Source organism: Etheostoma spectabile, chromosome 22, assembly GCF_008692095.1.
Source record: "Etheostoma spectabile isolate EspeVRDwgs_2016 chromosome 22, UIUC_Espe_1.0, whole genome shotgun sequence".
In the NCBI taxonomy this organism is placed as follows: domain Eukaryota; kingdom Metazoa; phylum Chordata; class Actinopteri; order Perciformes; family Percidae; genus Etheostoma; species Etheostoma spectabile.
Window position 1 is genome coordinate 14,752,174 of NC_045754.1, and position 25,961 is coordinate 14,778,134.

At 41.3% G+C, this 25,961-nt stretch overlaps 3 protein-coding genes across 12 annotated transcripts in view; 2 read left to right on the forward strand and 1 right to left on the reverse strand.

The window, feature by feature from the left end:
- The window catches only part of pdk3a (pyruvate dehydrogenase kinase, isozyme 3a), a 21,685-nt gene extending 15,645 nt beyond the window's left edge, over positions 1 to 6,040 (forward strand). For 2 of the 3 annotated variants that reach the window (XM_032504216.1, XM_032504214.1), the window contains 9 exons: positions 158 to 342; positions 423 to 512; positions 866 to 943; positions 2,217 to 2,293; positions 2,423 to 2,524; positions 2,605 to 2,712; positions 2,858 to 2,971; positions 3,440 to 3,560; positions 5,406 to 6,040. In XM_032504216.1, coding sequence (XP_032360107.1) covers positions 158 to 342; positions 423 to 512; positions 866 to 943; positions 2,217 to 2,293; positions 2,423 to 2,524; positions 2,605 to 2,712; positions 2,858 to 2,971; positions 3,440 to 3,560; positions 5,406 to 5,440 — 910 coding nt within the window. In that variant the 3' untranslated portion in view covers positions 5,441 to 6,040. Of the gene's footprint in view, positions 1 to 157; positions 343 to 422; positions 513 to 865; positions 944 to 2,216; positions 2,294 to 2,422; positions 2,525 to 2,604; positions 2,713 to 2,857; positions 2,972 to 3,439; positions 3,654 to 5,405 lie in introns of all 3 variants that reach the window. The other variant, XR_004327545.1, reaches the window with a different exon arrangement.
- The window catches only part of pcyt1ba (phosphate cytidylyltransferase 1B, choline a), a 20,464-nt gene extending 5,282 nt beyond the window's left edge, over positions 1 to 15,182 (reverse strand). The window contains exons 1-9 of one of the 5 annotated variants that reach the window (XM_032504220.1): positions 14,919 to 15,182; positions 11,075 to 11,174; positions 10,075 to 10,191; positions 9,773 to 9,924; positions 9,127 to 9,205; positions 8,884 to 9,026; positions 8,364 to 8,552; positions 7,915 to 8,168; positions 6,107 to 7,841 (exon numbers count right to left, since the gene is read on the reverse strand). In XM_032504220.1, coding sequence (XP_032360111.1) covers positions 7,944 to 8,168; positions 8,364 to 8,552; positions 8,884 to 9,026; positions 9,127 to 9,205; positions 9,773 to 9,924; positions 10,075 to 10,191; positions 11,075 to 11,174; positions 14,919 to 14,999 — 1,086 coding nt within the window. In that variant the 5' untranslated portion in view covers positions 15,000 to 15,182 and the 3' untranslated portion in view covers positions 6,107 to 7,841; positions 7,915 to 7,943. Of the gene's footprint in view, positions 1 to 6,106; positions 8,169 to 8,363; positions 8,553 to 8,883; positions 9,027 to 9,126; positions 9,206 to 9,772; positions 9,925 to 10,074; positions 10,192 to 11,074; positions 11,175 to 13,619; positions 13,841 to 14,918 lie in introns of those variants that run through there. The other 4 variants (XM_032504221.1, XM_032504222.1, XM_032504219.1 and 1 more) reach the window with 4 other exon arrangements.
- Positions 15,183 to 16,408: 1,226 nt separating this feature from the next.
- The window catches only part of pola1 (polymerase (DNA directed), alpha 1), a 65,636-nt gene continuing 56,083 nt past the window's right edge, over positions 16,409 to 25,961 (forward strand). Inside the window, exons 1-25 of one of the 4 annotated variants that reach the window (XM_032504227.1) lie at positions 16,409 to 16,633; positions 17,194 to 17,321; positions 17,848 to 17,944; positions 18,028 to 18,105; positions 18,220 to 18,335; positions 18,479 to 18,541; positions 18,722 to 18,823; positions 18,935 to 19,094; positions 19,182 to 19,347; positions 19,587 to 19,759; positions 19,860 to 19,972; positions 20,510 to 20,623; positions 20,738 to 20,812; positions 20,931 to 21,069; positions 21,211 to 21,365; positions 21,482 to 21,566; positions 21,687 to 21,748; positions 22,705 to 22,794; positions 22,925 to 23,041; positions 23,119 to 23,294; positions 23,506 to 23,635; positions 24,303 to 24,425; positions 24,510 to 24,597; positions 24,689 to 24,813; positions 24,943 to 25,092. In XM_032504227.1, coding sequence (XP_032360118.1) covers positions 16,585 to 16,633; positions 17,194 to 17,321; positions 17,848 to 17,944; positions 18,028 to 18,105; positions 18,220 to 18,335; positions 18,479 to 18,541; positions 18,722 to 18,823; positions 18,935 to 19,094; positions 19,182 to 19,347; positions 19,587 to 19,759; positions 19,860 to 19,972; positions 20,510 to 20,623; positions 20,738 to 20,812; positions 20,931 to 21,069; positions 21,211 to 21,365; positions 21,482 to 21,566; positions 21,687 to 21,748; positions 22,705 to 22,794; positions 22,925 to 23,041; positions 23,119 to 23,294; positions 23,506 to 23,635; positions 24,303 to 24,425; positions 24,510 to 24,597; positions 24,689 to 24,813; positions 24,943 to 25,092 — 2,874 coding nt within the window. In that variant the 5' untranslated portion in view covers positions 16,409 to 16,584. Of the gene's footprint in view, positions 16,634 to 17,193; positions 17,322 to 17,847; positions 17,945 to 18,027; positions 18,106 to 18,219; positions 18,336 to 18,478; positions 18,542 to 18,721; positions 18,824 to 18,934; positions 19,095 to 19,181; positions 19,348 to 19,586; positions 19,760 to 19,859; positions 19,973 to 20,509; positions 20,624 to 20,737; positions 20,813 to 20,930; positions 21,070 to 21,210; positions 21,366 to 21,481; positions 21,567 to 21,686; positions 21,749 to 22,704; positions 22,795 to 22,924; positions 23,042 to 23,118; positions 23,295 to 23,505; positions 23,636 to 24,302; positions 24,426 to 24,506; positions 24,598 to 24,688; positions 24,814 to 24,942; positions 25,093 to 25,961 lie in introns of all 4 variants that reach the window. The other 3 variants (XM_032504228.1, XM_032504229.1, XM_032504230.1) reach the window with 3 other exon arrangements.

The window sequence follows — 25,961 nt, forward strand, 5'->3', positions numbered from 1 at the left end:
TTTCCTGCATTTTGTCCCCCCCCCTCCCGCCCTTTAATTTAGTCAGTTGTCCTTTCAATAAAGGCCTAAAAATGCCCCAAAAAATAACGATAGAAAGATGTTCATGAGCCTCAACCTCGTTGACTCATCTTAAAATTATATTATTGATGCATCCAAGATTCCTGGAGCTCTTGATTGAGATCCGTAACCGTCACAACGACGTGGTTCCCACCATGGCTCAGGGAGTCATCGAGTACAAGGAGAAGTATGGCTTTGACCCCTTTATCAGCAGCAACATCCAGTACTTCCTTGACCGCTTCTACACCAACCGCATCTCTTTCCGCATGCTCATCAACCAGCACAGTAAGTCTCAAAAACCTGTTTGGTTTATTTGGATCTACCGTAGTAGCAAGTTCACTTGTGTTTCTGTGTTTTTCTGGCAGCTCTCCTGTTTGGTAACGACACCAACCCTGCCCATCCCAAACACATAGGCAGTATTGATCCCACCTGCAGCGTGGCTGAAGTCGTCAGTGGTGAGTTTTTATAACATCAGACCACTTCACTGTATTCCGTTTACTGTGAGAATATTTTGATATCTATGGGTTTATCCATTTTATTTGCTTTTTTTGCAAATATTTGAACAGTGCTTATGGGAACGGGAGCTATATCACACCAGCAACTATCAGCAGTGACACAAATCAAAGATGTTAATCTGCTCCATCAGCGTGTTTACATAATGATACTTTTTAAAGAATTCCAGCAGCGGGGATTCAAAGCTGCACTCTCAGTGACCCAGCGAGGAACAGAAGCTACGTTATCACCCTGCGAACAATGACTAGTTCTGCTCGTTCGACTCTGACTCGTTTTGTTTTCCCTTTTCTATCAGATGCCTACGACACAGCCAAGATGCTGTGTGAGAAGTACTACTTGGCTGCTCCCGAGCTGAAGATTGAAGAGTTCAACAGTAAGAATTGTTTTATTTTTTGGTCCATGCATTCCACCGTTTTTCTCCCTGTAATCTGTCACGCAGCTGTAGTGAAGCAATGTGTTCTCTCTGCCTATGGGTGCAGCTCTGGAGTCCAGATTTAGTCCTGTAGGGCCAGTTGTTCAAAACATTTAATCTGGATCAAAACGATCCAGATTTGGAAATCCCATTTTTTGCTATTCAGGATCGGGTGACCCATTTTAATTTTATGCTGGTTTTTTAAAGCAACATTGGACTGGCTCACCCTGATCCAGATACACAGTTTTCAAGATGACCAAATACGGATTACCAGTGCTCTAAATGGGACAACACATCACAATGTGGGCCACCAGCTATGTAAAGAACAGCTAGAAGAGCCAACATGGGGTCACTGCAAGTGTTCCTTATTTTGAGACAAAACCAGAAAATAACATAAACATCTACTTCCATTCATAATTTCTTTCATGACCCCTCATCTGAACCACAACAACAAAAAATAAAAATATACATTACCAAATACATTGTGAATATTTTGAAAATGTCTTAAAAAAAAAAGGCTAAAAGTCCAATAGTTAACAAAATAAAGAATGTTCAAGGTTCTTCTTCATCTGAAGAAGAGAGAACAGAAATTATTTTTGACAGGCTCATCTCTGATGATTGTTTCTTTGAATTTAATTAATTGATGAATGACAGAAAAATAGAATATATTATTTTTGTTTGTTATTAAAATCAGGGGGATTGTTTCATGGGGACAAGATCATTTTTATTTGTATTTTATTTTTACTTTACTATACTGAATAGCTTAATTGGTAGCCTATGTCTACTTTATCTAATTATCACTGTTACAACGGTTACACAAGCAAAGTGCAAAATATAAATTGAAGTATATACACTAAATGATACAAATGTATTATTTGACCTATTTAAAGTTTTACTACATTTTCTTCCAGGAATCCATCTTGAAATCCTACCCCCTGTTGGGATCAGGATAATCCTGTTTTTTTGGGATCAAAGTTATCCAAATCCTACTGACAAGTTTTGAACAACACAAACAAAAGATTGGATTCCGTGATCTAATCGGATTACAGATTCCTTATTTCCCTTTTGAACAACGCATTTTCAAGATTTGATCCAGTTCGATAACCAAAATCCGATCAGCTTACCTTTGAACAACTGGTCCCTAATGATCACAATGTTTGCCATCTTATTAACTTCAAAAGGACCAACTTTGTGTGTGATTTCCCCCCCCCTCCTGTTCATTCTTGTCTTCCAGTGAAGGCCCCTAAAAAGCCCATCCAGGCAGTGTATGTGCCCTCCCATCTGTTCCACATGCTGTTTGAGCTCTTCAAGGTGAGCAGTGCAGCATCTGTGGCGGGAACTTAACTAATTAAACGCCCCTTTAAATGTAATTAAATTGCAATGCGACCATAATTCTATAAATACTTACTACTGCTGAGTTAATGAACTCTGTGTTGACAGAACTCAATGAGAGCCACAGTAGAGCTTCATGAGAACAGTGAAGAGGCATTGCCACCAGTAAAGGCTAAAGTCACTCTGGGTAAAGAGGATCTTTCTATAAAGGTAAATCAGTACCCAGGTACACCAAAAAATCTGACAAACGTGTGGTCTCTATCGCCATCTCACCCACGTGTCCTCTTCAGATCAGCGACAGAGGAGGAGGAGTCCCTCTGAGGAAGATAGACCGTCTGTTTAACTACATGTACTCCACTGCTCCTACACCAAGCCTGGAGCCAGGAGCTGTCCCACTGGTACACACACACACACACACACACATACCAACAAATTAGTATTGACCCTGGTGACCACATTTCAAACCTTTTTAGTTGGTACATTTGTAATATATGGCATGACATTGGGGAAATTAAATTCTGTCACTCTCCCTCCCCCATTCAGGCTGGTTTTGGCTATGGTTTGCCGATTTCTAGGCTCTATGCCCGATACTTCCAGGGGGACCTGAAACTCTACTCCATGGAGGGCGTTGGCACCGATGCTGTCATCTATCTGAAGGTAAAGTGATATAGTCAAATGTGGAGCGTGTTGTGATGGGTTTTTCAGTCTCCCGATGACAGGACTCAGCTGGGTCAATCTTCAAAGGAACAGTTTGACATTTTTGGGAAAAACCGTCATTACATTTATTTTTTTGCCTAGAGTTAGATGTGAAGATTAATACCACTTTTATCTGTCACTTCTAAGTATAACGCTAGATGCAGAAGACGATTGGCTCAGTTTAGCTTAGAATAAAGACTGCAAGCAAGGTGAAACAGCTAGTCTGCCTGTGTCAGTGTCACCTAGATGTTTCCCCTTGCTAGTAGCCTTTATGCTACTAGCAACCTAAGCTAACCATCTCTGGCTCCGGTGTTAATATGTAGCATCATCTAAGTTTTTGGCAAGGAACCAAACATCCAAACTGTTCCTTCAAAGATAAGCTACTGTGAGTTCTTATTGGCTTTTGTGTTTTTGTTCCTCCATTTAAAGGCCCTGTCCAGCGAGTCCTTTGAGCGTCTGCCTGTCTTCAACAAGTCAGCGTGGCGACATTATAAAACCAGCCCCGAGGCGGACGACTGGAGCAACCCAAGCAAAGAGCCGCGTGATGCCAGCAAGTCCAAATACAAAGCCAGATAATTCTGCCTGAGCCCGCAAACCCGGCCCTCTGCTGGGAGCACAAATGCCCGCCTTCTGCTCAGTGCATGCACGATGAAAGGTTGCCCTTGGTTTAAGATCAGCTTTGGAAAAGATGGATGCCCTTGTATATCTGTACCCAACGGCAATGACATTCATCAGCTTAGCTTTCATTGTTGTGGCATTACCAGTGGAGTTTAAAAATCAACCTCTTCTGATTTATAGATTCCCACTGTCATTTAGTCAGGTGAAACTTGTGAATCTTTATCTCTTCTATCTGGCCATTACTTCAAGCTAAATTCACTGCATCACCATCACCTCTCCCTCTGTCTCACACACACAGTTTTGGCCTGGCTCCTCTTTTGCTGACTAGGCCACTGCTCCCTGTGGCTGAATAAGCCAAGCGCTGCTGATTTAGTGTCTTTCTCACCATCAGTAAAGGCTTGCATTCTGTTCTCTCCCTCTCAAACACAAGCAGAGTCAGGGGGTTTGAGTTTCAGTGCGAATGGAAAGAGGACGAGGTTTCATTTGCGTCCTTTGGGAGACACTTTTGACTGAACGCACAATTAGGCCAGTGTGTCATTGGCATAGCCAAGACTTGTTTAGTATTCAAGCCATTGGGAAAAGACAGGATTGCCTTTAGATGAGAAAAACAATACATATTTTTTGGGAAAGTATAAGAAGCAATGTATCAAGACACGTTATTTTTCAAAGCTCTGTAAGTTTTCTTTTATGTCAAAGACAGGAAGCCTTACTTCTAACTTATTTGATGTTCTGCCTTAAAGGCTCTACTGGAACTTGAAGTTCATTTATAATGGGAGAATGTTAGAGAAGTTTTTTTGTTTGTTTATATTTTACCAATTCACACATAGAAGTTGACAACACCCACAGACATAGTACTGAACCTCATCAGTCTTTTCTGCTTGCAAGCCAGCTCTGCACCCTGATTTAACAATGACTAAAGGACCAAAGGAGAACCTGTAAGATGCTTATGAAATGCCTAGTAGCTTCAACCACACCTCACAGAGAGGAATGGACCTGTTGCATCTGACAAGGACCATAAAACTGGGAATAAAGTATTACATATTCTTTTTACATTTCATTCTGCGAACATTTTAGACCCCTCGTGCTGGATATAGACACGCAACATGCTCACAGCTTGGACTTGAACATTGCTTCATCCAGTCAGCCTTGTGTCTCACTTGTTGTATCACTAATACTAATACATCTGAATGAGTTTTAACAAAGCTTGTGTTTTTAAAATGTGCTATTTTTTGTTACTTATTATGATGAGTGAAAATGCAGAGGGAATTAATACCTGACAGGTTTACATTTATTTCCATCCAGGGACACAGCTAAAGAACTGCTTTTTCATGCTTGTGCACTGTTTTCTTATACCTTTTGTTTTTGCTTTGACATTGAAATAGCATTACTTTTAGTGATCATTAAATGACTTTTCTCTAATTATATCTAAAAGTGTGTGGCTAGTCCCCCTCATTTTTCTTATGTAAACATAAGGAAATCAAGCAGTGTTTGGAACAGCCAGCAGGGGAGATTCCACGTGGTTCAAGGAGCCACTAATCCCTGCATCCTCTTGATACTGAAATACTACAAATCAGATGTTTGTCATATGAAAATCCATTTAGGAACTTGTTAATGCACTTTACTAAAACCTACACACACAAACACATAAATATACAGTATATCCTTCAAATAAGTTTTATACAATCATTTCATTTCACACCTAAATCAAAAATGGCCCCAAACAATTTGCTAAGAATTCCAATAATCTTAAATGACTTCCTTCTCTCATCTCCTTTAGCTCCATCTGATGTGAAAAGAAAGGAGCGTAAATGAAGAATTTGGTATGGAAAGCGTCCAATGTCCTGTAGGTTCTCCGCTTTTCAGCCTCACTGAAAGAGTTCATCACTGCCAATGCCTTCCTAACCTGCCAGTCTCACTGATACTTGGTGACAAACCTACTGTAAGGAAATTTTATACGCTAGAGACAACAGTCCTCTTTGTTTAGATGACTCAGTTTACCACCTTTCATCAGTTATAATCACATTCAACAGACTGTTGGCAAAGTTCACACCTTTGTCAAAGTTTCAATTCCAGTTGTATGATTTGGAGGCCCGAGGTTGTTTAATTTTCTGTAGTTGTCAACCTTTTACTGTTAAAGACTGTCTCTGTCCCTCTGGTATATTAGAAAATATAGTGTATTGAACTAGTAATGTGCTGTTCATGCAGCCAGTGTGGAGTGATTGTTTTCCATCCTACTGTACCTCCAGCTTGAACAAATGTCTTAATGTTTGCATGAACTCCTCACTGCGGAGGTGGCCATACAAACATATGCAACTATATACCAAAAAACGTGATAGAACAGTCTTTATGATGTGCATTCAGCATGATATCAGCTTGTCAAACCCGACAATAAAGAAAACTGTTGTTGTGTGCGATCCGTCTGTGATTATGTTTTTGCATCTTGTGATTTGATAAGGTGAAATGCACTCTTAATTCACATTCAGCGATAGCTTTTTTTGATTTATTAACATATCAAGCCGTTTGAACATTGACATTTAAAAAATAAAAAAAAGACACACAATGTCCAAAGTTTGTCCATATAGTGCAGATTAACGTGTAGTGCGTACAGGACATTAGGTCTCTACATTGCATTGGGGTATTTATTGTATTGTTTGGGTAGAAGAGAGGTCTGCTCCCGCCTGACATGAATGAGCAGACCTGAGCAAAAGTAAAAATAAAGTAATCACATACATTTCCAATAATAGCAAATAAAACATTAGGGTGATGATCTGGCTTTTTAGGAACTGACAGTTCACCTAGAGGGCTTTAACAATTGTATATTTCAAGTATCATCAGAGTCCTAATAAGAAAGGCTGCATCTCCAAGTTTGCCGGATTTGATCAACAGCTGACATCAAATTCCAAAAAGCAGGAATGTCGGCTAAACATTGATAAAACATGGCATACTGTCAAAAAAACAACACATGGCTTTTTAATGTTGAAAATCCACAAACGTTTTGGCTGATGGATTACTGCGAGATGTGATATTTGTGTGGCCTACTGAATGATTGTGATTATGAAGGATTTGTGTGTTTGTATGGCATGTGACCAGAAATTAGAGTGATGACATGTACTCTCTACCGTAGGTGTGGTCTCAACGACTCAGTTTACATTCAAGAAGCTAATAAATGAAGGCTGTTTTTTTTTCTATCTCATCACCATCAACAGGTGAAGTCCAAGACTCAGAAGTAAAGGGGCTTGTTTCAGTATCTAACTTTATGACAGAACTTATTTCCATTTTCATTTCAAAACTTAATTTTCTTCACATGAACTTTTAAATGATTAGAAGCTGTACAACTGAGGTGATGAAAACCACTTCCCAGATTCAGTCGTCTTTCACTAGAGCTTCCCCCCCCAACCAATCATTTCAGTTTTGGGTATGTTTCAGGATCATACAGGCTGCTATTCTTATGATTTTCTGAGGGATTAGTTTAATCTGTATTAGTGGTCATATCAGTACCGTGGGAAGAAGTGAATCGATAATTGTGGATCACAGATTCTATATTCCTTGCTAACCCTTTAGGTTAATATGGTGCAAACTAGCACCGATTACATGTTTTAGTGCCAAGAGGCTGTCCAAAACATCACCTCTGCTAAGCAAGAGTGTGCAGTGTAAATCCTAACTCTCAGTTTAACAAGAGCACAAAGACTTCGTGGAGAATGAATCCAGTTCCTGTCGTTTCACATGTACTGTTAAACTGAACATCAAACACAATGTTCTGTAACTTTGTGCCTATTCACATCTAGTGGTTACAGTAGTTACACAAAATCTTGGCATCTTCAAAAAACTAAACTAAACAAAATAGGACATTAAACAATCAGGTGATATTATGAGCAGGCTGTTGGACAGTCTCTATAAGCACTGGACAATCCAACGCAGATCCTCTCGAAAGAGGCCACAAAGCATTCTGGATCTTCTTAGGATATGCGACACTGTGTACATAAATCATTTTCTTTGTCCTCTTTCCCCTGTCTGCTTGGTTGCCTGGACAACAGAGACAGTGATGGCTTCTTAGCTCTGCGGCATAGAACTTCATTTCCCATGATCCCCATCTGCCTTGCATATTAGCCACTTCTTTGAGGATTATTGTTCCAGTATCCAGCCAGTGTTTGTCAGAGTATATGGTTTTGTGTGTGTGTGTGTGTGTGTGTGTGTGTGTGTGTGTGTGTGTGTGAACAGTTCTGAGGCAGTGTACATTGAGTGAAGTGTGTTTGCGTGTACGGCATGTGTATGTGGACGTGTGTGAGTGTGTGTGTGTGTGTGTTCAACAATCCATCTACTTCTCATCTTCATCACCTTCACTCATGCTGCTTATAGAGGCAGATGCTCCTTTGGGGGAGGTTGGGGGTGAGGGTCGTGCATTGTGCCAGCGGGCGGGGGGAGACGGGGGTGAGGGGGAGCGCAAGGGGGACAGTTCGCGGGGAGGACTGTTGCAGGGCGACTCTCGAGGAGACAGAGCGTAAGACAGCATTCGTCCACTGCGCTCCTGAAACACCTGTTTCTGTTCATGGACAGAGGGAGAAAAGAAGAAAAAAGGTCCATGCATCAAAAAGCCCTTTTAAAAATCAAATACTATCTGACAATATGGTGTTCTCACGAACAAAGCTTCAATATAGAAAGATGACCAAAGAAAAAATGTGACAATGATTATAATGATGGTTATTTTTTGACTCTCTCAATGAGTTACTGTACTTACCCAAGTCCCATCAGGGCCAAAAAGTTCTAGGAAGTTGCCGATAAACTCTCTGGATTTCTCTTCCCACTTCTGAATGAGGTCGTGACTCTTTTCCTCCACACGGTAAACAAAATGTTTGCTCTTCTCCTCGACCGTGCGAACCTTCTCCTTCATGCGGTCCACTTGGTTCTGCAGCCTGTACTTCTTCTCCTGAGGGGATAAAATGTTGAGAAAAAAACGTTATGTCGGTGTTACACATAAACACACCAGACCTTCAATCAGAAATGAGTCTTTGTACCCTGACTCCTTAAAAATAGTAAGGGGAGTACAAACCATTTCAAGCAATTAATTCCAGTCAAACACAAAATATAAAATGCTTTCTTGACTTTTTAGGCACTTTGGTGTCATATCAATTATGCTAAATGTTCTTAGATGGAAAAGTGAATTTGCATATTTTATATGTCTTGCAATACGTAGTTGCATACTGAGATGTCTTCCATTATACCATCATGGTGACATGAATAATTGATCATGCTCTTACGTTAATGTAGCTGACGTTAAGCTCCTTGGCCGTGTAGCCACGTTGGAGGTTGCGTCGGGCGTAGACGTCATAGTCTCTGACAATTCTTGTGATCAAGTCAGATGTTGAGATTCCCTCAGTACGTTGCGTAGGCACAAACATCCCTGGCACATACATACAAAAACACAGAATTTGAAAACTGTTCAAGGTATATTTTAAGAGGAATGCACCAGTTATTTTATCTTCCTATTATCACACACTGACCTGCCTCCTTAATATGTTTATAAACGTCCTCACTTCCTGCTGAGGAGTATGGGATGTCATCGTGAGCCACAAAATCGATCTGAGAAAAGATAAAAGGACATGACTGTATGGCAGACTGACATGAACTTACAGTGGGTTGGAGTTATGCAAAGTATACATACTTAAAGTAGTACATGAAAAGGGTTTTGCCTTCCACACAAAAGTGTCTTACCACTATGAGTTCTCGTGTTAAAAGTTTCTTGCTGAGAGTTTCCTCCTTAAGAGCTTTACATAAAGCTACTGAGGGTTTGACCTCATTGCTACATCATGTTTCTTTACTGGTGTACTACAGAATGTTTCCAATAATAGGTTGACTGCTCTGTTGTCAGTGCCGTGAAATGAAATATTCATCAATTCATCAAAAGGAGCGTGAAAAGGAAGTAGACTGGATGAGATGAGACAACATTAGATTACAAAATGAATCATTAAATATAAAACAATATTAATTTAAATATTGATCGAATAAAAACATCACTTAAATTGAATGAGATAGAAAGACACAATTCATATTGTGATTGCAGCCCCTGATATTTCATGCAAAGTTTACAGTAACCCCCCCCCACACACACACACACACACAAACACACACACCACCCCACATACACACCTTGTGTTTCTCTAGGAACTCCGGTGTGAGAGTCCATGGCGCGTCTCTCAAAACCTCGTCAACATAGCGGCAGTGTCTCAACGCTTCATAACGTTCAATCTCCGTCATGACTGTGAAACCCTTGTACTTATGGGTCAGCTCATCACTGCACACTGTTTCAAGCACAGGGGCAGGAAAACACACAAAACACACAGAGAAGCACACAAATCAAACTTTTGACAAATGTAGGGGTTATCTTAAGCAGTGAACTTTCAAGGTGTGTGTATATGTATGTGTTTGTGTGTGTGTGAGAGAGTGTCTACCTCCTACTATGAGGTAGGTGTTAGGAAAGAGGTTCTTGGCCTGCATGAGGGCCCGAGCATGCCCAGAGTGGAACAGGTCAAAGATGCCATCTGCGTAGACTCTGACTGGCCGGTCCACTGACAACACACAGCAATACAACAAGACATTTAGTAAAACTGACTTGATCACTTGTGCTAAGATTCCATATTGCTGAAAAGACATACCTTACCATATCTTTTTGTTGTACTGATTTATGAAACACAATTGTATTAATAATATTTAACAAGTATAACATTGTTGAATAACATTGTCGAAGTCACAATGGGCAGTTATAAGAAAAAGTGTCTCAATTGATGCAGCAGAAGAGACGTGGTATAGTTAAAATGATACATGTAGTGATAGCTGTAATAGTTGTGGCAGTGGTAGCCACAGCAGTCGCAGTAGCATCAGCATGAGAAGTAAAATTATTAGTAGTGGTTGTGATGATTGTGATACTGTAGGAGTAGAAACAGTAATAGCAGTACCCTAGTAGTAGCTGCACTTGGTAGTTGTAGTACAGTGTTATGGTAGAAAAGGTATCAGTAATATTAGCAACAGTAGTAGCAATAGTAATAGTGGTAGAGGTAGCAGCTGTAGGCTACTAGCAGTAAGCCTAGTTGTAGTACAGAATAGTAGCAATAAGGAACCAGTAAATGTATCAGTAGTAGTAACTTAGTAGTATTTTTGGTGAAAGTGACACTGTAGCAGTAGCAACAGTAGATGTAGTAGCAACCGCCGTTGTAGTAGGCTTAACGTTAGCTTCAGAGGAAGTACACAGCAGCAGCAGTAGTAGTTGTAGTAACGTTACAGTATGAATAGTAGAAAATGTAGCAGAAGCAGGATTGGTAGCAATTTGAGTAGCAAACATAGTAAAAGAAAATACTGAGGAAAATGTTGAAGATAAACATAAAAGCTAGAAGAAGGAGGAGCTGGAGGAAGTGGGCCAGAGAAGGAAACCAAGCCGGAGGTTGGGTCCTGTACCTGGGGTGCCTCTGCGGGCCTGAGCGATGGTGAGTTTCTCATGAGGAGCACGACAATCACAACTAGTCTCCCTGGCAAAGATGGCAGGCTTTGTCAGAGTCTGAGAGAGAGAGAAGGAGAAAGAGGCTGGGTTATAGATGAATGAATGTAGGAAAACATTTGTCCACTCCCATTCCTTCAGTGGTCTACACACAGAATGTCCCCCTTCCCATGCTCATTCCTGTAACAGTAACCTCCATCAAGTTATTGACCACAACTGATGCCTGCTCCATATTGGGACAATGGATTGAGAGACAGCCAGAGCTGCACTCAGTGTTATTGATCACACTGTGCGTGTGTGAGCGAATATTTTCTTCTGTGTGTACACATGTGGCAGAAAACAAGGCCAGAGCTTTTAATCTTCTGTGGAAGGCCTCTCAGGAATTAGTTAAAATTCCAAGGGAAGAGTAAGATGGAAAATGCAGGTGACTTCCAGTGATGGAATTGGACAGTGTGAAATAATTACAATTTTCCAATATTTAGATAAATGTAAATTAGACAGGTAAAGAAAGAATAAAAGACAGTGGGACATGGAAACAAAGACAAACAGGACAAGAACGATGATGGATGATTCCTGTTGGGGCTTGTCAAAGCTACATCAAGGTTAAAGTGTTCGTTGCAGTGTGAGCCTGCCTGGAGATTTGTCTTTATATGCCATCTGTTGACTGCAGGGATCATTCACTAAATCTCATTCACACCAATAAATGAGAATCAGGGTCTGCACAGAGCAGAAAGCTGAGGGAGTGTGAAAAAACGGAAACAGATTTAGTCTCCCTCTGTGGAGAACGCAGGCAACTGACGTCAACATATCCTTGAGGAACATCAACAAAACCAGCGCCTGGCATGATAACATTTTCCATGGACACTCAATACAGTGGAGGTGAATGAAATTTATTTTGTGGTGCTCACTGTATTAAGAATAATGTGTTCCCGACAGTTTTCAAAGGGAGTATTTCCTCAGGAGAAGGTCGTTTTAACATGGCTACAAATTATTCTGAAACGTAAAGTTGTTCCTGTTTCACAAATTCTTTACATGATTTGTAATTACTATAATTTGCTAGGAAACCTCTCACATTGAGGACAGTTCTTCTGTCATCTAACTCTGCTAGACAGGCAACAACACAAGCTTTATACAGGTGACCTTTTCATAGTCATAAAGTATTAACAGGCTCAGGATTCTTGTTGCATATAAAGAGAGCTCTAATAAGAAAAACACAACAATCTGGCAGGTGCTATGCCATTACTACACCTTATTAAACCTTCTGTTTGCGACCATGGAGACTTACCTTACATTTTTTTATCACACTTTTACCTACTTTTATGACAACTGCTTATGAACATGATTTTGAACTGATGATGTTGCAGAAGTCCATTGCAGAAAATAACCCTTTAGCATAGCATAAATACAATTAACATTTCTGTAATTTGCTAATGTCTGTGTTGGTCAGCTGTAGCTGATGAATTGCCAGTTAATTTTCACTTGATTAAACAAATTGCCAAACAAGCAAATTACAAGTTTGGAGACAGGCTGTTTAGTGTGGACAAGTGGATTTTAATTGGCATGCATGTAAGTAACAGAATATATCAAAAGCAGGCCGCACATAGACAGGTAAAGAATTACAGCTAGATGAGGAATAGAAAGAAGGCATTGATATTTAATATGGCCATAAATGTGAGACTCCTTTCATGATATCTGTACCCCATTTACTTGCACATCCTTCCCGTTTTGTTCATTTGTCAGTTCATTTTAAAGGTTTTAACTACTCTGTCCGTTTCCATTAGAGAGGTATCATATTTCAACGCTAGCCATTAGAGCTACAACAACAAAAAGCAGCAGAGAGGTTAGGTTGTGGTTAGCGGGCACCCACATCACCATGATTCCTTGGGCACGGTGAGAACAGAAGGGTGGCTTACAAACACTTAGCAGATGGTAAAGCTTAAACTCACTGACCAGTGGCACACACCGGCCTATCAGGGCGAGCGGCGTGAGCGTGCACAGAAAAGCCCACTCTGGCACAAGCAAAGAACATCTGGCATAAGAAGGATTAAAGCTGAAAAAAAGAGAAACACAGGGACACAGCAACACAGGCCACGAGAAAACACAGGCAGGAAATACAAGAAGTAGAGAGAGGTAGGAGGGAAGACAGAGGAGAGGAAAAAAGGCAAAGACGGACCATTTGGAGGAGACAAACAAAAATGCCAGGATGAGGAATTACACCAAAGAAGAAAAGAGAATCCAAATCCAGGAGGCTCTCCTTACTGCCGCAATGTCCCTTCAGCAGGACATCCGTGCTATGTTGTCCATTGTGTAAACCGCCTCCTTCTTTTGGCAACACACACTCACACTGTCCACTCAGCATTCTGAGCATATCCCACAGTCTCATGCTATGGGGGATCTGTTTTGTAACAGGGGAGGAAGCAAGACCCTTTGTCTTCCTCTCCCTCTCTGTCAAACAAACTGCAAGCAATGAACACACAAGAAGACGTACACATTCAAATGCCCTACCGTCCGAGGATGGGGGCAGGTGTGCTCAAGCTCCTCCATGATTCCCAAAGACTCATGGGATGCGGCTGTGGTCCCTCTGTAATGTGACTCAGCATCAGTGAGAGGCTGCCTCTCTCCTTACCACTCTTTTCTTCTTCCTCTGTTCCCCGCCCACTCCCTGCTCTGCCTCTCTGTCTGTCCTCCCTTCTCCTCCACCTCTCTGATCCCCTGCTGCAGAGAGGAGGAGGCAGTGAGGAGGTCTCACTCTGCAACGATTTTTGAGTACCACGAAAAGGATGAGCTCTGCTCTCATCTTGTTGTTTTTGCAAATATATTCAGTTAAAAACCTCCAAGGTTCATTTGCAGCTTGTGTCCATTTTTGCTACACATTAGCTGACAGTCTAGCACTGATTCAACCTATGTATGCTTTGTACTAGTGTCACAAATCTCCAAGCACATCTGGCATCAATGTTATGGATGTTCAGTAACATTGATGGCTTTAGTAGATTGGCTTGATGTAAATATAGGTATTTTTGCTATACACTGTAATTAGGTGGAAGTGACAAATGCAATAAGCCTACAGTTGATTTGGATTCAGTCGTCAATTATGTGTGTACCTGTGGGGACATTTTTACTTCAGTGCACAAATGAGGCACAGGAGAAGAAAATAAACGTTGTTTTTCTGCATGTGATTCTCCTATCTGTGAGTGTTCATATAAACGATCTTCGTGTACAGCGCTGATGAGCTCTCGCCATGGCGACGGAAAAGAGGAGAGAGATCCAAGAAAGGACCAATCAGCGGAAAGCTACTGCCGACCAGCAGTATAAGCAGTGAGGATTGGTGGAGTGGTCCATAGCACCATCAGTGAGATGATATTGAGGATCACTACTTACACATTGGCTCGGCTGGCAATCAGGATAGTTCAAATGTGAATGGGATAAATAGTATGTAGGGATGCATACCTTTTAGCAGCGATCTCCTTTAATAAATCATACAAACAGATCTGATGAGGAACAATGTGACCAATGTAACATTTTAAGATTATCAGACTACTGCAAAGCTTATGATTTGGTATGTTTAATGGTCTCCTATCGTATCAAGTTGAATAGTCTATATAGGCTATTACCTGTCGTTTGAGCCATCAAAGAAGTTGCATCATACGAAAGTGTATTGCATCTTATTAACTATGCTTCAGACTACACAAATTGGCCTTTTCTCTTTTCCTTTTTCCAATGTAGGCTACTTAGCAAACTTACCATTACCGTTGGCGACAATAACTTTAGAATTTAGTCAAAACGAAAGTTGCATGCTTAGCCTACCTTTAGTGGTCCTTTTCTGCAACAAAGAGGCGCAACAGCTGAGCAACAGGAATGCGATCTGATCCGTCGCTGTTTCACCATGGTGTCCAAAACCAAACAATTAGGCCAATACTAAGAAAGTAAATTGGGTTTTTTTCTGTTTGGTTTCTCTTTAGTCTAAGGCGGTCTTTGGTCCAGCACAGCGAGCAAGAGCAGCAGCGGGACGACCGTCCGTCTGTCCGTCTGTCCAGTCTGTCCAGTTTGTCCAAAGGACAGCTCAGCTGCTCACTGCTGATGAGCTGCGACAACAGCGGGCCATGCACGGTCCATTTGGCAGACCTTACAGTCGACCATACGGCTATTAGACTATACATCCAGGAACCCTCTTCCTACAGCCTAGGCTTCTACAGTGGAGGACCTTACTCATGCAATGTGCATCTTGTGGCCTAATTTTTAAAAAGTGAACAATGTGTGTGAAAAACTAAAATGAAAAGACAGTTAGCATAAAATTAATAAGGACAACTATTAACCCCCACTTAAACAGTTCATATTGTACACAAATATTGACCTACTAAAAACAGTTGACAACCTGCACACAATTCTACTGAAATCACCATCAATATGATAAAGTGGCAATAAACCCACTATAGGCTAGGCCTATAGCAGACTAACATGAATTATTACAGTGCTTTATGGTGTTAAAGCCAAAATAGCTTGTGGGGATGAAGGGCAAAACACGCTTTGTGTTTTCATTGTTGGACGCACTGTAGTGTCTCTGTGGCCTCAATCTGGGACAGGAACCCATTGTGTCCTACAAAGTCCAGCCGGGTCGCCATGGAAACGAGCTTCATTGATTTGAAAAAAAAAAGAAGGAGACTATTGGCCTAATCCTAATTTTAAATTGTAATGTTATTGCTTGGAAAATACAGACACGACATAAAAAACGCACTGCTTGGAACCTTATGGACAATATAATCCATTGGAATATGATATGGAAAAGTGGGCTATTTTTGTAATAGGCTGCATGTCAAATCACCTAGCCTACAACTGCTGCTTATATGAAAAATACAGAAACCACCTCAGTGGGAAAAAATGTCTACTAAGTTTGCTGGGGTTTGGGAAAATATTTGGGGATCATTCATGGACCAGCTGCAAACTGAAACATTATGAAGTGTAGGATCCCTCAACTCAAAAGAGCTGTAGTCTAAATCAATCAATTAATCATGTATCTACATGTAGGCTATTTTCCTTTCTGACAATGCCTTTTTATGTTTGAAGTAGATGCAAAAACAAATGCAATGTTTGTTTTAAAGTGTCAATTGGATATTATAGCTTACGTTTAGGTGGTATAATTATTGAGGGTATTTAAAATTGAAAAAAATTGAAAAAAGTTTTAATTCACCATTTTTATCAGATAAAAGTCCTGCAGAGTCTCACATACTGTATCCATACTGTACTTGTTGTGGTGTAGCTCGATCCTGTGGGGTAAACAAGACAGTTGAACAACACTGCCACCGTGCGAACATAATGGAGACAGCGCTTCATTTTATTGGCGGACAGCAATGTGATGTCACTTCCTGCATATGACTTTCCCCGGGAAGGCGATTTGGCGCGGACTTTTCCTGTTGTTGTGTTGACCTGTGTGCAGGTATCAGTGAGCAAACGGTAAAGGCTAAAAGTTAAAGTTATGGCTCCGGTATCAAACCCAGAGAAAGACATGGATGGTCCGGATGGCGGTGAGTTTTCCTTTCGCGTTGCTTGCTAGCTGACTTTAGCGGACTCGCACAGTGAAAGTGAATAAGTTAGCTAACACATTAACTTAACTAAGCTAGCTTAGCTTACAGTGTCATTCTACAGCAAGGGACACGCGTAGGTTGTTCATACTATAACGTTAGCTATGTGTATAAGAATGCGTTAACAAACGTTATTTGAGCTAACAATTTTCCATATCGAGTCTAGTGTTGCTAAGGCTCAAGGGAGGATAACAGACATAGTGTCAGTTAATGTTAGCTAACTAGCTATAGTGCGCTATTGCCGTCTGTCATTTTCGGACTTTACTGTACCTAATGCTACTGCAACCTTTCTGGCGCCGTGTTCAATATATGCCACTAAATAATAAAAGGGCCCGCATGTTCAAATAGCAGAAGTTAAAGCAAAAATGCTGTGCGCCTGCGCTACTCAAAATATTCCACTTAAATGCAACATTACTGTAGTATTTGTTGGGATAAACATCAGCAAATCAAACGGTCATGTTCATACCTGCTTCTGCGTCATGCCGACGTGTCCTTCACCTCAGACGATGGAGGCGATGCCTGCGGTCTGGCAAAGTCTCGCTCCAGACGGGAGAAGAGAGAGAAGGTGGGGAGGAAGTCTGCACTGGAGCAGCTCAAGAAAGCCAAGTTGGGGGAAAAGATCAAATATGAGGTGAGAAAACACAATCTGTGTATAATGGTTGGTATTTACTTTAAGTCAGTGTATGACAAGTCAATGGTCTCTTACTTAATGAAACATCTCAGAGCCCCATCACCTTACTTCTTAGGCTCCATTAGGAATTTTTGTACTGACTTGGCCTTTGGATATACCAAGCACCCTCTTTAGACAAAATAACCTTTTATTGATCTTCCACGTATAAGACACAAGGTCTTCTATCTGTAGGTGATTAATTGGTTTTGTTTATTGACAAAATGTATTGACAATAATTTTGATAATCATTTATCAAGCACCCTGGGATATTGTGATGCTCATTATTTATTATGTTTGAACATTTTACAGATTAATTAAAAGAATAATCATCTGATCAATTGATCAAAGAAGTAATCAGCCCTATGTTTTGTTATTATATCTATATGTGCAGTATATAATACATATGAAGATTACGTGTATAACGCTATTTAAAAAGTGGGTTATATGGGTTCATGGGTTATGGCCAATCAGAGTTCATGTTTTCCAGGTGGAGGAGTTTACAAGTGTGTATGAGGAAGTGGACGAGCAGCAGTACTCAAAGATGGTACGAGAAAGACAAGAGGATGACTGGATTATTGATGATGGTGAGTCTCAGTCCCCTGTGTCCACTGTGAGAACATGTCTGATGGTGAGGTCTAATGTGAAAGTTTCTCTTCTCTTCTCTCAGACGGAACAGGATATGTGGAGGATGGAAGAGAGATCTTTGACGATGATTTGGATGATGATGTAGTTGAAAACAAAAAAGGTGAACATTTATACAGGATTGTATTGCAACAATTCATGTGCATTGTTAGTGTGGGGTAGAGTGCAGTAAATTGTTTTGTACAAAGAGGGATGCTTTTGTTTTGTTGGTTTGCAGGAAAAGCTGGTGCTAAAGGAGCAGGCTCAAAGCCAAACGTAAAGAAGTCTGCCGTAGCCAAGCCCAACACCATTAAGAGCCTCTTCATGAACAGTAATGTCAAGAGGCCTGCTGAGGTGTGTTTTTGCATCGACCTGCTTCTACTGCACATGTCCCTATGTGTGCCCTTTGCGGCTCTTAACTTGAAATGAAAGCTGTTCCTGCTCTTGTCCCCTTTCTGTTCTTGCATTGACCATAAATATAATTGTGTCTCTTGTAGAAAGACGTAGACCTGTCCAAAGATGACCTATTAGGAGATATCTTACAGGACCTGCACTCTGAGGTTGGTACTATATCGTTTAGACAATGCAGAACGTTAACACAATTCAATGTCAACTAATGTATTTTACTTTTTTCTGTTGAGACACTGTGATAGCAGTATAGTGTATGGTATTTCCCCCCCTTACTCACCTGTTTGTTTTGCTTTTAAAATCTCTCTCTCTCGCTCCCTCTGTCTTCACAGAAACCGACTCTTCTGACTCCTCCACCAGTGGTCACTCTGAAGAAAAAGAAGTCTCTTGGATCATCTATGAATCCCTTTTCCATCAAACCTCAGATGCCAAAGGTATACTTTAACTTATGCTACAATTGGAAGTGTTTGTAAACTACGTCACTGGCCAAATTATACAGTTTAAATTCATTAATTGCAAACAATTGTATGTCACTTCTACAATACCAGGAGTCAGCCTCCGCTACAGGTTTAAAGGCCAAAGTTATCAGGCCACCGCCTTCTGACCCAACCCCCAGGTCATCAGCCTGCCTCCCTGCTTCCACCACACCTGCTCCTCCTGTGGAGAAGCAGAGGGCAAAAGTGGAAGAGCTGGATGAAGAGCATGGTAAGGAGGACGGATACAACTTTTGTTCATTTTCTCGCTTCTAGCAACAAGAATAAACTTACCTTATTATGACGGTGTGTTTCTCAGAGGATGACCCTCTGGCTTTTGATGGGGTTGACTTTGATGAGCCGATGGAGGTCGGGCTTGAGGAGGAGAAACCTGCACTTAAAGATGATGCTGAGTCTTCCCCTAAAGCAGCAGAAGTGGCAGTTAAAGTAGAGCCCAAAGCAGAGCCTCAGGACCCTGTGTTATTGTAAGTCTTTTATCTGCTTTGTTTTGCTGTACTTATTAGGAAATACATGTTTTTTCTGGCTTAATCTTAAAATGCTGTACATAAATGAAAAACAGAGATAACATACAAATACCTCATACATCTTTCCATAACAGTGTAACACAAGCTCAAGTTTTAGCATCTTCATTACATTACATTTAGCTGACGCTTTTATCTAAAGCAACTTTTGATTAGTGTGTCTCTACTTTGTCCTTTTCCAGGACCAACAGGATTGGAAGCTCTTGGGGACAAGAGGAGGAAGGTGGCGCAAGCGAGGCTCCAGCCGAGATACAGGTTGACTCCAGCCAACTCCCGTTGGTGGAGGGCGCTGACGGAGAGCAGGTCTTTCGCTTCTATTGGTTGGATGCCTTTGAAGAACCCTACAGCCAACCAGGTAAGACATATTCACACCTTAGTAGACGCTATATCATGTAAAGAGTAAGGATCCTGTTTTGTGGAACATATTCTGATATTTTAACTTATCTGTGGTCTAGGTGTGGTGTACATGTTTGGAAAAGTGTGGATTGAGTCTGCAAAATCTTATGTCAGCTGCTGTGTCACTGTCAGGAACATTGAGCGGACTATGTACTTTCTGCCTCGTGAATATGTAAGTGTCCTCCTCTGTCACATTACTGCCAGACTATTACGGAAACAAGATTGCCATGTTTTAAGAAACCACCCATTTTCTTTACCTTTTTATATGCTTTGTTTAAAATAATTTAATTGAAATCAGCCATAGTATAAAATATTTGCTCTGTAAAACACCAATATTGGAATGAATGATATCAAATAGAAAAGCCTCTAAGATTTAAAATGACAACTATTAAAGCTCCTCTCTCTCAGTGATGAGAGTTAGGGTTACATGTTGCGATTTACTTGCCATCAATTCTTCAAAACAATTCACAGTATGAAGTACAGTATGTTATATTTGCTGGAATCTAAAAAGTAAGATTATACTTAATTTGTGTAAATCTATGCTGTTACCATATAGTGCACAGTAGCTAGCTTAAAAAAAAGATGTAAAGCTATAGGACAATACAAAGCTACTGAGATTTGTCTTACATGTAACCTGGTTGTGTAAAATCACTTCACACATTACTTCTTAGGAATTTTTTCAATTGCTTGACTTTGTTTTCATGAACAGAAAGTCAACACCAAGACCGGGGAGGTGTTGGACACTCCTGTAGGAATGATGGATGTCTACCAGGAGTTTAACGAACTCTCTGAGAAGTTTAGGATCATGAAGTTCAAGTCCAAGGTCAGTTCCAACCTTGGTTACAGATTGTATAGCACAAATTTTATTTTCTGGCAAGTGGTAACTAAGTTTGACATATTTGTGACTGGTGCTTGTTTTCTGTGTTTCTCTCTGTAGAAAGTGGAGAAGAGCTACGCCTTTGAAATTCCTGATGTGCCTACTCAGAGCGAGTACTTGGAAGTCAGATATTCTGTGAGTGGACGTGCACGCACACCCTGTCTAGTTGTTAGGAAGAAGTGTTCCATGTCTACATGTTTTTTTATATATATTTTTTATATATATAATTATTTTTATAATATTGTTTTTGCAGGCTGAGTTCCCTGCGCTGCCTTCGGACCTTAAAGGGACGACCTTTTCCCACATTTTTGGAACCAACACTTCTAGTCTGGAGCACTTCCTCCTCAGCAGGAAGATTAAGGGGCCTTGCTGGCTGGACATCAAAACACCACGTAAAGACGATGTCCTTCTGTCCAAATTAAAATTAGGGTTTTTTTTGTGTTTGAATAACCGATTTAACACTTTAATTTAGTCTAACTTGAATTAATCTGATGTTGGAAAATTCACATGTACCCCCTGTGTCTGTCTGTCAGAGCTGATCGGCCAGCCGGTCAGCTGGTGTAAGGTGGAGGCTCTGGCCCTGAGGACCGACCTGGTCACTGTGGTCAAAGACCTGTCGCCTCCACCCATCACAGTCATGTCCATTAGCCTCAAGACTATCCAAAACCCCAAGTCACATCACAACGAGGTCAGAATAATTACAATGAGTTTGTGCTGTTATCAGTCGTGTTATTTTATGGTATGCTCAGACAAAATGAGAAACTAAGTGAGCAATGACCTGATGATATAAGTGTTCCACTTCAGATTGTGTCCCTGTCTGCACTGGTCCACTATCAGTTCCATATGGACAAAGCTCCACCTCAACCTCCATACCAGACCCATTTTACTGGTAGGTTATGTTGTTACATGTTTATTATTGAGTGTTTTAATTTGAATGCATACAAGCAATACAATTGAAAGAATGGTCTAATGACAAACGTTTTGCACGTTGTTCTTTTTGTCTTTGCAGTGGTCAGTAAACCGGCTGACTGTATCTTCCCCTACGACTTCAAAGATGCAGTGAGGAAGAAGGTGAGTGGCTATGGAGCTCAGCTTGGCACTATTTTTACAGATGTAGCAGGGATAGGAACTTGCCAGCAAAGGACTATGAACATTAAAATAAACTATTCATGTAGCACGTTCTACAGTACTACTACTACTATCCATCCATCCATCCATCCATCTTCGACCGCTTATCCGGTATCGGGTTGCGTGGGCAGCAACTCCAGTAGGGGACCCCAAACTTCCCTTTCCCGAGCTACATCAACCAGCTCCGACTGGGGGATCCCGAGGCGTTCCCAGGCCAGGTTGGAGATATAATCTCTCCACCTAGTCCTAGGTCTTCCCCGAGGCCTCCTCCCAGCTGGACGTGCCTGGAACACCTCCCTAGGGAGGCGCCCAGGAGGCATCCTACCAGATGCCCGAACCACCTCAACTGGCTCCTTTCAACGCGAAGGAGCAGCGGCTCTACTCCGAGCTCCTCTCGGATGACTGTGCTTCTCACCCTATCTCTAAGGGAGACGCCAGCCACCCTCCTGAGGAAACCCATTTTGGCCGCTTGTACCCTGGATCTCGTTCTTTCGGTCATGACCCAGCCTTCATGACCATAGGTGAGGGTAGGAACGAAAATTGCCCGGTAGATCGAGAGCTTTGCCTTCTGGCTCAGCTCCCTTTTTGTCACAACGGTGCGATAAACAGAATGTAATACCACACCAGCTGCTCCGATTCTCCGACCAATCTCACGCTCCATAGTCCCCTCACTCGCGAACAAGACCCCAAGGTACTTAAACTCCTTCACTTGGGGTAAGGACTCACTCCCTACCCGAAGAAAGTACTCCATCGGTTTCCTGCTGAGAACTACTACTACGATAGTTTAATTTGTACAAAAAGTAGATTCTGTTAGAACCTAGGGAGAATATATTTTGCCTATATATTGCCTTCAATGTATCTGACAAAACATTGATTATGTGATTCCTTTCCTCTGTTAGAATGGGAAAGTGGAGATAGCTGCTACAGAGCGGACTCTGCTTGGCTTCTTCCTGGCCAAGATGCACAAAATCGACCCTGATGTGCTGGTTGTGAGTAGAAGATGTTGATATAGAGTATTCTATGTAACTTCCTGAATCTATGAAAGATAAATCCTTTTCCCAGGTGCGGTGTTTCATCTGGGTAAAAGTGAATATGCTAATCCTTATTCTTTTCCTGCAGGGTCACGACATCTTTGGTTTTGACCTGGAAGTGATTCTGCAGAGAATCACTGTGTGCAAGGTTCCCCACTGGTCTAAGATTGGACGTCTCAGGAGGGTCAATATGCCCAAACTAGGGGTAAGAAGAATAGCAATATAATTTTATTTTGTTTGTGTACCATATTGTACATTACTAAACGTTGTTATACGCGGCAGGGTCGTGGTTCCTTTGCAGAGAAGAGCGCGACCTGTGGTCGTCTGGTGTGCGACGTGGAGATCTCAGCCAAGGAGCTGATTCGCTGTAGAAGTTACCATCTGACTGAACTGGCTGCACAGGTGCTGAAGATGGAGAGAGTCACAGTCCCTCAGGAAAACATCAAGAATCTCTACAGGTTTGTATGTCCTTTTTAAAGCGTCAGTTAAGTCAAATCAGAAAAACATTGTTTTCCAAAAGAGATGTTTTTCCATGTATGTTACAGATATTGATGTAGACATTGCATTAAAGATCCGCCACCCACTCAGATCAGCTGGTAGTAGTTTTCTCATAAAATAGTTAAACGTGGACCTTAAACTGTGTATCCTTAAAATGTGTTTGTGTATCAGTGACTCTCCTCACCTGCTCTACCTGTTGGAGTTGACCTGGACAGACACCAAGCTGATCCTCCAGATCATGTGTGAGCTCAACGTGCTGCCGCTGGCCCTGCAGATCACCAACATTGCTGGCAACATCATGGTAATGCACAACAACACTTTTTTTCCATTACAAACAGCCACCCACACATGCAAAAACAAACAAACAAACAAACAAACACAGCTATCGCCTAAAATTATTACTTGAAGAAAACGCAAATAACAATTAAAACTTCAGTCACTTTACAATTTGATGAATGTCATGATGTTAACTTCCACATAACTGACATGGTTAAAATACATCTGGCTCTTCAAATAAAAAATGTCTGCACTATCAACATTATTAGAAAAATAAACATTTGAAACACACAAAAGATACAGGGATGGACAAACATTGAGGGTTTTGAATTGGAGGCTGCAGCTCTTCTCGCTTTATTGTACAAATACTGGAAAGTAAAGTCAGAAACAAAGCAGTTTGTAGACAAAAGAAAGACTTGGTTCTCCTGTGGATGAAGAGAAAAGCTTTAAATCTTAAAAGCCTTTATCAAGGTTTAGAGACAGCGTATTTTGATCATCGAGTGGGTTTCAGGAGAACTACAAAATAAAATGCATTTTAGACTTAAGCTAGACTGGGACATAGAGATGCTGCCCCCCCCCCCCAGACTTTCTTTAGGTTGGCTCGGATCATATGCAACCTCTAGTTTAGGACTTGTTTCCTTTTGAAGCCTCCACCTTCCGTCATCTGATTTCTTCCTACTTTTTCTTTGCAGTCTCGTACGCTAATGGGCGGCCGCGCAGAGAGGAACGAGTTTCTGTTGCTTCATGCCTTCCATGACAAAAACTACATTGTCCCTGACAAGCCCTCCTTCAAAAAGGCCCAGCTGGAAATGGTAAAACCACACATTACAACACACACCTTTTTCTTAGTAATGTCCAGTCATGTGACTGTTTTTCTCTTTGTTCCTGTGTCCCAGTATGAGGGAGAACAAGATGTGGACGCAGGGAAAGGCAAGCGGAAAAAGAAGGCAGCCTATGCTGGAGGTCTGGTGCTTGATCCTAAAGTTGGTAAGTCTGTGTTATCAGTTTAAAGTCTTCTTTTCTGTGTTTGTACATATTTCTGTTACCTCTCTTTCTCTCTCTCTCTCTCTCTCTCTAGGTTTCTACGACAAGTTTGTGCTGCTGCTTGACTTCAACAGCCTCTATCCCTCAATCATTCAAGAGTTCAACATCTGCTTCACCACTGTACAGAGGGAGGCTCACAACACAAAGAATAAGAATGAGGTGTGTGTGTGTACACAGAGGTGTAGAGCCTCAACATCCTACCTGAGACCCCCCCCCCCCCCCCCCCCCCCCCCCCCCCACCGAACAAAATGTCCAGCTAACTTCCGGGTCTTGTTTCCATGGTTACAGGAGGATGTGTCAGAAGACATTCCTGAAATTCCAGATACAAACTTGGAGATGGGAATCCTGCCCAAAGAAATCAGGAAGCTGGTTGAGCGGCGTAAACAGGTCAAGCAGCTGATGAAACAGCAAGACATCAACCCAGACCTCTACCTGCAGGTACACACGCACACTGAAACACACAGACCGATACTGTATAGTGTTTCCAAAGATGTTCTTGAATTTAAGTTGGTGTGGATACTTATACTTGCTTCCTATTTAAAGCGCAATATAAAATTGGGTCTACTAATGTTGAGGTAGTTTAAAGTGATAATCTTTCAGGTAATTAACACTCACTCCCTGGAGACTCTAATGAGGCTATAAAAACTATATAGCTTGCTCCAGTGATTTTGTCTGTTTGAGTTTGTCACTTCAAAAATACAGTGCCTTGCGAAAGTATTTTTCAACCTTTTGCCACATTTCAGGCTTCAAACATAAAGATATAAAACTGTAATTTTTTGTGAAGAAACAACAATTGGGACATAAACATGAAGTGGAACAAAATTTTATGGAGATTTCAAACTTTAACAAATAAAAAAACTGAAAAATTGGGCGTGCAAAATTATTCAGCCCCCTTAAGTTAATACTTTGTCGCGCCACATTTGCTGCAATTACAGCAGTGAGTTGCTTGGGGTATGTCGATCAGTTTTGCACATCAAGAGACTGAAATTTTTACCCATTCCTCCTTGCAAAACAGCTTGAGCTCAGTGAGGTTGGATGGAGAGCGTTTGTGAACAGCAGTTTGCAGTTCTTTCCACAGATTCAATTGGATTCAGGTCTGGACTTTGACTTGGCCAATCAAACACCTGGATATTTTTATTTGTGAACCATTCCATTGTGGATTTTGCTTACGTTTTGGATCATTTTCTTGTTGGAAGACAAATCTCCGTCCCAGTCTCAGGTCTTTTGCAGACTGCATCAGGTTTTCTTCCAGAATGGTCCTGTATTTGGCTGCATCCATCTTCCCTGTCCCTGCTGAAGAAAAGCAG